The 10,767-nt window shown below is 35.0% G+C and overlaps 1 protein-coding gene across 2 annotated transcripts; it reads left to right on the forward strand.

The window, feature by feature from the left end:
* The first annotated feature begins 1,974 nt into the window (after window positions 1-1,974).
* Window positions 1,975-9,791, forward strand: ABCB26 (transporter associated with antigen processing protein 1). 2 transcript variants are annotated; one of them, XM_020360835.3, is made up of 17 exons: window positions 1,975-2,577; window positions 2,662-2,789; window positions 3,489-3,531; window positions 3,747-3,791; window positions 3,889-4,011; window positions 4,096-4,199; window positions 4,604-4,658; window positions 4,734-4,804; window positions 4,895-4,997; window positions 5,179-5,389; window positions 5,936-6,009; window positions 6,384-6,440; window positions 6,534-6,608; window positions 7,941-8,015; window positions 8,095-8,376; window positions 8,485-8,607; window positions 9,246-9,791. In XM_020360835.3, exons 1-17 carry the CDS (start codon window positions 2,158-2,160, stop codon window positions 9,324-9,326), a joined length of 2,070 nt encoding a protein of 689 aa, XP_020216424.1. In that variant the 5' UTR covers window positions 1,975-2,157; the 3' UTR covers window positions 9,327-9,791. The 2 variants fall into 2 exon arrangements, with proteins under 2 accessions (XP_020216424.1, XP_020216425.1); XM_020360836.3 differs by having other exon boundaries at window positions 2,394-2,577; window positions 2,662-2,800.
* The last annotated feature ends 976 nt before the right edge of the window (window positions 9,792-10,767 follow it).

The following is a 10,767-nucleotide window of genomic DNA, read 5'->3' on the forward strand; positions in this document are numbered from 1 at the left end:
TATTTTAAACTAGTTTTTATAAATAAAAAAAATCAAACAACACTTTTGATTTACTGTCTTGTGAAATAAACCCTTTTAAAATATGATGTATCAAATCCTTATTGTATCATTTTAATGGTGCTACATCAAGTTTTGGATATTATATCATTGCTGTAAGAGTAACTTTTGTTTTATATTTTTTATTTTTATCATCAATTATCATTAGGGATGAAACTAGGTTAGGGATGAAACCCTAAACCCTAAACCCTAAACCCTAAACCCTAAATTAGGTTAGAGCGATGAGGTTACTAATGTAGTCTAGATCATGCTTAAATAAGGTAAGATTTTTCCAAAATTAGATTGGATCAAGACTTTTTATTAAAGTTTATTTAGTTAAAAATGTCAAGCTTTAAGTCATTTAAAAAATCTATTAGACCTAACAAACCAAAAAATTTAAATTAAAAAAAGATAAATTATTATTATATCAATTTTGTTACAATGTATTAAAATCATGCATTTATTTAACAAAGGTTTGTTTGTTCAAATAGTTTAACACTTATATTCTTTAATCAAAGATTGAAGTTTAAAATCTCTAACTTGGACACTGAGTAATAACTAGAGGTATCACTTTACTCCTATAAGAGCTAACTCGATGACAAGAAAACCTTCATATAAAATAAAAAATAATATATTTGTTTATCTTTAAAAATATTAAGCATGTGCTGTCAAAAGAAAAAAAAAACTTTATTGACTTATATAAAAAAGAAGTTCATTGATTTTTTTTCCTATTTAAAGACTATGTTACAAAATAAGTTTTTAACCAAATTATCTTCATGAATGTTATATTAGACATAAAATATGTGCTTATATCATATAAATAAGTTTGACTTGATTTTGTAAAATCTAGCGTATTTTATTTTTTACGTTTTATATTAGTGTTAAATTATTATAAAGTTGGTTCATAAATAGATTAACAAATTAAACCAAGTTTTTGTGTAGGTCATGGCAAATCTTTAAAAAAAAAAACCCATGACAAGTAAACAAGTTAAAATCCTATATTCTAAAATCAAGTTATATATTTTTAATTAAGATTGGACACAAACCTACTCCGATCAAACTCAACTTATCTTATTTTCATCATAATTATCATGTAACTATGTTATATCTATGTATCTAGCACTAAAAAAATCAATGAAAGTAGTGCTATAAAGCTGTCCAAAAATTTTGACACCTAAAAATTTGAAGAACAAAAATTGCTTCAACCATGTATTATTTCTTGGGGGCGATTTTTGAAAATAATGTGTGATAGAATCATTACTTTATGTAGAAAATGAATTAAATATAGACTTTCATATTTCTAGGTACTGTATATAGTAAGATTAAAATGATATGACCAGCCTTTGTCATCAAAAAAGTATAAATATAAATTGATAGTTGCAAGTTATCTCATCTCTACCGATAAAATTATACAACTTTAAGAATCTTTAATTTAGGGTTAATAAAATTTAATTGAATTAAGAAAATTTAAAAGGAACAAAACCTACTCACTAAAAAGAGGAAATAGTTGTTGATGTGAAGAAAGAAAAGAAGGAACAAAGATAGGGGAGGTAAGAAGAAGGAAGATATAGAATAAATGTTGACAAAGACTAAAATATAAATTAATTTTTAAGTGTAGGAACTAAAAGTAAATTTTGTATATATAAGAACCAAAATACAAAAATAATGTAATTACGAGGACTAAAAGTAAAACATTGGTTGAAATATAAAAAAAAATGCTTGTATAAAAATTTAAATAAATGAAATTTTAATTTAGATACTAAAAAAAAAATAAAATTATAAGAAATAAATAAATAATATTTGAATAAAAACTTAAATAAATTAAAATGTTCCTTGCGTTGCACGAGTGTAAAGGAAAAGTAGTATAGTTAAAAGCGGTATAGATGCAATGTGAACAACATGGCGTTTTAGAGGGATGAAAAACGGCGTCGTTTGTGGTAAGGTAAGACACAGCAAGCATTAAGCAACAACAACAACATGTTGAAGTGAGAAGCTTAAACGAACCGCAACCATCTGTTTTGTTTCCCTCTTTTTCCTTCTCCGACACACATGGACCACAACTGCATCTTCTCAACCTCATAGCATTATCCAACCCCAATCCCATCGTCTTCCTCCACCACCATGCCTCTTCTGCTCGCACGTGCGCCACCCCCAATCCCTCTAATCTCCCTCTCTCACAACCGCTTCCCACTCGCCGCAACGCCAATTCCTCTCCTCACTCCCGCTTTCGCTTCTCGCCGCATTCTCGCCGCCCCGCCCCCCAACTGCGCCTCCATCAACGGCATCTCCGTTCAGAACAATCCACAAGCTTCCGCCGACCGAGTCCACGCTCCAGACCTTCTCCAGAGGCTTCGCAAATGCCTCCGATTTCTTCCGGAGATTCTCCCCGGCGGTACCTGGTGGGACTTCTCCGACGGCCTCCAGGTTCAGCTGGTGGCGCAGCCCGTCACCGTGTGGCGCGCCCTCGCCAAAATGTGGGACCTTGTCGCGCGTGACAGATGGGTCATTTTCGCTGCTTTCTCTGCTCTCATTGTTGCTGCAGTGCGTCGCCTTTTTTTTTAAAGCTTTTCTTTTTGTATGTTTACTTTGCTGGTTTTGTTGGATTCAGTTCTGTGAGCTTTTCAGGTTTCCGAGATTTCCATACCGCATTTCTTGACGGCGTCCATCTTCTCCGCACAGGGTGCGGACCTTGCTGTTTTTCATCGGAATGTGCGCTTGTTGGTTCTGCTGTGCGTGACTTCCGGAATATGCAGGTCAAAATCTTGTATGGTCAAATCTCCCTTCTACTTGCTGTCAGTCTTGTGTTGTGTTGTGCTTTTTAATTCTTTTGGTTCTTAAGTGATGTTGCTGGAAGAAACTTCCGTAAAAAACGCCTTGGATTTGCTCTCTAATCCATTTAGCAGCACTATACTACTTTCTGTGTTACGACTTATAAGATTCTGACGAGAGCTGTTTATGGATGCCGATTACCGATCAGAGAGCTGATGTTTGACTTGTAGCGCGTTTGGTTCCACATCCCAGATGTGGTTTTTCACTTTTACTAAGAGTTAGTTCGGATAAATTTCTTCGAAAATTTGGAGAAAAAATGAAATAAGTTTCTCTATAAGCTTATACATAAATTAAAAAAAAAGAATTTGGAGAAGCTTATTCCAACTAGTCCTAAGAAACTATCAGTTATAGAGTCCGTTTTGATCCAAATTAGAAGCATTTTTGAGAGTTTCTCTACTGGAAATAAAGAATATTTTCCAATAGAGAAGCTCTCAAAGGGGCTTCTAAATTTGTATTCAAACAGATTCATAGCTTCATGGCCCAGATGATATTGTTAAATATATTAAATTTAAACCTTCTTTATTTGGCATGATCAATGATACTCTTGGTTCTGTCTCATTTTAAAATGTTTATGTTGTGGGTGAGATTTGAGGATTCCTAACAAGCATTTTTCTGTGCTTCAGTGGGATACGAGGTTGCTGTTTTGGCATTGCAAACATGATTCTGGTGAGTTTCTCTGTCGTATAGTTGGGGGTGGGGATTTCTATGGTTTGTGTAAATTATTCAATAGTCCATAATGGAATAAGAGCTGTAGTTATCAAATTTAGACCAATGTACTTGAAAATGGCCATTTTGCGACCCCCCTTTCCTGATTCTTTGACTTTGTGTTTTCTTCAACTCTTTGGTGTATATGATTTTTCAAACTTTGAAAATATGTGCAGGTTAAGAGAATGAGAGAAACATTATACTCTTCACTTCTTCTGCAGGTTTGGCTGCACTTAATAACTGATCTCTCTTTCTGGATTCATTTGTTTCCTTTGTTTAGTGTGTGATTTAACTCATTTTGCAGTGCCCTTATTGTAGGATATATCATTTTTTGACAATGAAACAGTAGGTGATTTAACAAGTAGGCTTGGGGCGGATTGTCAACAAGTGTCAAGGGTTATTGGAAATGATCTTAACTTGATATTGCGCAACGTTCTTCAGGTTGATTTAATTAATAAAGATGTAATGCTACTAGAAGTCAGCTCACATATTGGAGGTTTTAATTGGGTTTTCTCATCTTTTTAGGGGGGAGGTTCATTAATCTACTTGTTGATTTTATCTTGGCCACTTGGTGTATGTACATTAGTGATATGCTCCATATTAGCAGCAGTTATGTTACGTTATGGAAGGTAAACTTTTCTTCAAGTTCATCCTTTCAAAAACATGATTTTGTGATTCTATTTTCTAGTGCTTCTGTGGTTGCAATTACTAGTTGAGGCAGCATGTCTGGTGATGAAAATACCAACCAAAATGTGCATCAATGCTAATCATGTTGACTTGTTCTTAATTAATTCATGTAGTAGACTCTAAATGATTCTCATTTCTAGAAAATGTGTTACTCTGTAAAAGCTAAAGGACTCTCTTCCTTCTCCCCAAAACTTTGTCTTCTACAATACAATGGTGTTATTGAGATATTTATATATTTGTAAAAAATAAATTTTGTTGTTTTGAATTCCCTTCTAGGCTTCTACCTCTTTCCTTGTTTGTCTCCTTTATCTCATGGGTGTTGATTTGGTCATATATTTCTGCATAGGTACCAGAAAAAGGCAGCAAGATTGGTCCAAGAAGTCACTGCTTCTGCAAATGATGTAGAATAAGATGCCTTATACTATAATTTGGTTTATGTTTCATAAATTCTATTTGTAATTACAATTTTCTCATAGGTAGCTCAAGAGACATTCTCTCTTATTAGAACTGTACGAGTTTATGGAACAGAAAAAGAAGAACATGGAAGGTGATGATGCCATTTCAATTATATCATATTATTTTTTCAATCATGTTACTTTGCTGTCTTCACATGCATCTTGTCCATTTCTATTACCAGGTATAATTGGTGGCTGGGGAAATTAGCTGACATAAGCTTGCGACAAAGTGCTGCGTATGGGATTTGGAATTTTAGCTTTAACACTCTTTATCATTCAACTCAGGTATAGCTATGGGTTTCTAAAATCATGACATTTATCTAATTTTATTTATTTAATTCCCTTTTCTTCTGTAATCTTACTGTTAGAAAATAGTTTATTAGAATTAGTAATCAATAATTTTTAAGAAGTTTATTTAAACCCTTCTAATTGACTTGTGCTTTTATTGAAACATAAAATCTTTTAGGTTATCGCTGTGCTATTTGGAGGAATGTCTATTCTTGCGGGTCATATCACAGCTGAGAAACTTACCAAGTTTATACTATACAGTGAATGGTTAATTTATTCAACCTGGTGGGTGGGAGACAATGTATCCAATTTGATGCAATCAGTTGGGGCTAGTGAAAAAGTTTTCCACTTAATGGATCTCTTACCTAGCAGCCAATTCATAGAAAGAGGCAAGTGTTTTTTTGCTCAAATATTTCATACGAATAAACAACTTCGTATGAGTTTAATCCTTTTCATGCATCTTTCAATTTTGTCAAGGCATCACCTGAATATTAAATTCTTAGTTTACCTGTACTCCTCCAGATTGAGCATGAATATTTTCCTGCGAATTATCTGGGATAAATTATAATTTTCTTAAACTATGTATTAAATAAACTGTGTAGTTTACTTGTATGTGTTCAGTTAACTATAGTTGTTTTAAAACTTTAGATGCTTGCTATAGTTGTCAGAAGCTGACTCCTGCACTTATGTCATGTGCAGCTTTCAATTTATTATTAATTTTGTGATAATAGTAATGCTTTTTAGCTAGTGCTTGGTGTCCCTATGGTTTGCAACTCCAGTATCTGCGTCTATTCTCACTCCTCTTCCAACTGTATTATATCAATAAATAAATAAGAGAAAAGAAAAACTCATGAAAAACATGATGAATTCCTGCTTAACTTTTTGTCCTTGTTTTAATTCTACTATATTGAAGATTGGGTGTAAATTTGTCACAGGGATAAAGTTGCAGATGTTAACAGGGCGTATCGAGTTTCTAAATGTATCTTTTCACTATCCTTCAAGGCCGACGGTAGACCTCTATTTCTAAGACCTTCACTTTGTTTTACAGTTGAGCTTGTATATCAGATACTGTTTTTGTTCCTCCATCACTTCAGTGAAGGAAAGTTCATTGTTGAGATTTTTAGCATCACCCTCTGCTAAAAAAATAGGTGCATACATTTTTCTCTTTTTGGTAGTGTAAGTTGTGTGGGGAGATATGCAGTGAAGTTGTATAGTGTCTTACGTGCACTTAAGGAAATGTAGAAACAATTGATGCTAATGGAAATAAAATAAAACTAAAAAATTCTTTATTTTAATCTCCAGTATATTCAATTTGATTGTCCATGTACATGGGGTTAAGATTATATGTTTTACTGGCTTAAGTAATGCCGGATATTGTAACAGGTATCCGTAGTGCAACATGTAAACTTTGTTGTCCATCCAAGCGAGGTGGTTGCAATAGTAAGAAACTGCTTCTAATCTCCTCAATTAATTCCTTCCCTGCACTGTGGACATGAGAATAATCTGCTGTTTCTTTTGATTTGGGTGGCATAGGTTGGACTTAGTGGTAGTGGAAAAAGCACATTGGTGAATCTCTTGCTCCGTCTCTATGAGCCTACAAATGGTCAGGTAGAGTTATTTTATCTCATCAAAATAGAGTGGACTCAATTGGTATGGTTTAAAAAAATATTGAATTTACAAGAAAAAGCTATGAAAAAAAAAGACCATCTTCTCTGGAGGTGGAGGGTGGACTATTTTGTTTTTGCTACATCTATTCAAGTCATGGTTGTCAATCTCTAGTGATAACTCGTAAACTCGTACGAGTTTATGAGATTAGGACAGCTTACCTGTATAACTCGGGAGTAAACTCGTTTTTGAGTAATCTTGGTGATCTCGTGTAATATCGCGAGATCAATCTCGAGTTTAACAGATCACATTTTTTTTTGTTCTCCACAAAATGTTCGTTTTGGGTTAGGGCTGAAATGAGACTTTCATTTCACTCTCCCCTATTAGCAAAGATCTCCTCCGCGGCTCCGCTGTGACGCTGTCTTCTCCCTGACAAAGGCAAACCGCCGTGCGACCCTTGCGTTCTCCTCCGGTGAAGGTGCAAACCACTTCGCCTCTGTCATTCTCTTTTGCGAATGACCATTCTCCTTCGGTGAAGGCGCGAACCACTTCACCTTTGTCGTTCTCCTTTGCGAACGACCACTCTCCTTTGCATGAATCATCTTTTCCTTTGTGCACGAACCACCATTCTCCTCCATGAGCCTGTCTTCTCCTCCGCGAGTCGCGCGGCTTCACGAGTCTGCTTCTTCGCGACTCTGCTTCTCTGCGAGTTTGTTAAGAACTTTAGCATTTTATTATTAATGTAATTTGCTATTTTACTCTTTAATATGGAGTTAAAATGTTCAATTATTATGTTATTTTTAATTATTTTTATATTTTTTTTTATTGAGTAATCTCTTACGAGTTTATGGTACGAGTTTACGGAACCTCCATGAGATTACGTAAACTCTCGAGATTGACAACCTTGATTCAAGTGACTAAAATGAATTTGTCTTTCTACCTTAGTAAAATGACCATCTTCTCTGCTATTACATAATTCACTTGATATAATTGGATAAACCTGTAGAGTTGGAACAAAAAGATCAAAAGAGCAAATGTTTTTTGTTTCCTGCTTTCTAGGAATGGATAGAGGGTATCATGGGCTTTTAATCTTGGTTCTTAGACCTTAGATTCTATATTTCTTACTAGCAAGTTATCACATTTCTCTTGCTTGATTGCATTACTTTCACCCAAAAAATAACTTCGGTAGATTATATTTTAATTTCCTATCCCAATAATGTGGACATAATAACCTTGAATAATCTTTTTTCTAAACTGCAGATATTGATTAGAGGTTCCTTTCACGTAATAGTATATATATATATGTAGTACCTTTTGATTAGAGTTTTGTTGCAGATTTTGATAGATGATATCCCTATTAAAGACTTGGACATCAAGTGGTGGAGAGAGAGAATTGGATTTGTGGGCCAGGTTCTTAAGCCACCAACATAGACAAAATTCAGTGAATATATTATATATAGCTCTTCTAAACAAAAATTTGTTTGAACAGGAACCCAAGCTCTTCCGGATGGATATTAGCTCAAACATCAGATATGGATGTACTCGAGATGTAAAACAGGAGGATATTGAGTGGGCTGCAAAGCAGGCCTATGCCCATGACTTTATCTCAGCACTTCCCAATGGTTATGAAACACTTGTTGATGATGATCTGTTAAGTGGAGGACAAAAGCAGCGAATTGCTATTGCTAGGGCCATTCTTAGGGACCCGAAAATATTGATCCTTGATGAAGCCACTAGTGCGCTAGATGCTGAAAGTGAGCATAATGTCAAGGTCTGCCTCTGAAACTACTAGAAGCCAGATGGCAATTAGACACACTAAATGTCAAGTGTAAGAAAAATTAAGCAAAGATATTGATGCTTCAGTTTCCATAATATGTAGGGTGTTCTGAGATCTGTTAGAAGTGATTCTGCATCCAGAAGCGTCATAGTCATTGCACACAGGCTTTCTACCATACAAGCAGCTGACAGGATTGTGGTGATGGATGGTGGTCAAATTGTAGAGGTTGGTAAACTGTTGTTTCATTTTGAATGCCCTAAATATTCATATCAATATTCCTTTTTGAAGCTTATCCTTAAATTTTTCATCAGCCTTTATTTGTCCTGGCTTCATTATCAGTGTAAAACTCATGAAAAGTTGGGTTTAGAAGTTTATACATGTTATGTGTTAATTAATTTTACTCCTCAAACTCTTCTTCTGTATCTCGATGGATATAGCTTAGGAGAGGACCATGAAGACAGTAATGGTTGCCATATTTTTATTTGGTTAAGGGTGAGCCTCTGTGCACGGGTAAGGTCATTTACCTTGTGATCTAGATGTCACATGAAGTCCTGGAAACAGTCTCTGCTCACTGGGGATAAGACTTCATATATCTACCCTTCTTAGTTCTTAGGCCCCACTTGGTGGGAGCCTCGTGGGGTGGATTGCCCTTTTATTTTTATTTTTATGCAATTGTTCAATAAATTGCAGATAAATTTCACCTCAAGTTGCCCTCACAGAACTTATGAGCAGAATAAGGCTCATCCCATGCATTATTGAAATTGTTTGGATTTTGTGTTTCAATGAAAAGCTATGCTTACATTTTTCATATCCTTTCTTTACCTAATTGGAAACATAATTTTCATTTACTTCTATCCATGCAGATGGGAAGTCACAGGGAACTTCTCTTAAAAGATGGTTTGTATGCACGGTTAACTAGAAAACAGGCTGATGCCATGGCATGATTTGGGTTTCAATAGCAGATGTTCTATTCTTCTGGCTTCTTTTTAAAGGCAGTACAGTGAGGCAGCAACTTTTTTTTTTCTTGTTGCTGACCAATGTATTTACAGTATTATACAAGAAAATTGGTGAAGTTTTCAGCAAAGAAGGAAGCTGCAGAAGTTTTGATTTAAAATGCATGGCGGCTTCAGAAAGATTTCACACGATCAGGTTCCAAGGCAAATGCAAAAGATGAAACTAGGTCGATTGGGGTATTCATAGTCAAGATGCTGATAAGCGTCAAATGTATTGTCATATTGCTATTGACCTAATAGACTGTTCATTTTATAGCTGTAATTTAAATGTTTAGCACTCGAAGACGCTTTCTTTGAAGAATACCCCTTGCCCATGTTGATTGATGGCACTTTATACTCATGGTGAATGTATAAAATTTGAGTTTTCAAAATTCTAATCAATATTGCTTTTATCCATTTCCAAGAGTGAAGAACTTCTGATGCTAAGAAAGACCTGTTAGATTATGGAGGAAACATATTCATGTTTATGGGTACCAATTAATCTACGTACAATCACATGCACAATATGAATAAATATATAAAATACCTCTATAGCACATGAATAAGTATAAATGTAATTTTCTCATTTTTGTAGGTTTAGTACACCCATATAATCCTGTCCTCTGTGGGGGGAAAACAGTATGATGTAAAAATGGGGCTACGTCTTGTGATATATTTTAATGTAAAAGGACTAGTGGACTGCAGGCCGGGCTCTTCATTTTATTTACTTCCGAAATTTTGTTTTTTGTGCTGCTGAGGCTGGGCTGCAGGAAAAATTCTAATTTGTCGTCACATATATCTCAACGAAATTTTGTTGCTTAAAAAACAGATTGGATGCTCTCCTGCAGTTCAGAATCGGTTGATGATTACAGATGTGTGGAACAACCTGAAACAAACTTGGCATTTTCTTCCCTCGGTGGATATTTATTTATTTATTTCCAAATGGTGCTTCCTTAAAACCTATGTTACGAGAAAATATCATAGTAGCTAGGTTTATTATGGTAGTAAATTCCTGATACAATGGCACAGAATCAAACCATGGAGTTAATTTCGAACGTGCAACGCCTCGTTTTCATCACTCTTATGGGTTGAAAATATCAAGTTATACACAGCTGGCCATAAGAAACAAAAATCACCTGTAGTATATATCATTTAAACACTTCCACTTTCTCACACTCATTCCTTGCCAACATTGTGGCGAGGATGAAACATTCTTTGATTGCACAACTTCTAGTTGCAGGCTATGCTGAAGCGCGTTGTTCACTCCTTAGGCCTAGTGGAACACAACGACAAAAATCCAAGAAGAAAGAACAACGTGAGAGGAACCAACACCTCCCCTGACTTTGGCTTGCGATCAAAGGATTTATATGTGAGGATAGTTCACCAAGGTGGA

The sequence above is a fragment of the Cajanus cajan genome, chromosome 11 (assembly GCF_000230855.2).
Source record: "Cajanus cajan strain Asha chromosome 11, NIPB_CcT2T_4, whole genome shotgun sequence".
Lineage (NCBI taxonomy): Eukaryota > Viridiplantae > Streptophyta > Magnoliopsida > Fabales > Fabaceae > Cajanus > Cajanus cajan.

Excerpts from the sequence above, each read along its gene's own strand:
- ABCB26 (XM_020360835.3), top strand. The coding sequence starts at position 2,158 with ATGCCTCTTCTGCTCGCACGTGCGCCACCCCCAATCCCTCTAATCTCC. Across the intron at positions 4,998-5,178 it reads CTCTTTATCATTCAACTCAG|GTTATCGCTGTGCTATTTGG; the intron begins GTATAGCTATGG and ends AAAATCTTTTAG. Across the intron at positions 6,010-6,383 it reads ACTATCCTTCAAGGCCGACG|GTATCCGTAGTGCAACATGT; the intron begins GTAGACCTCTAT and ends ATATTGTAACAG.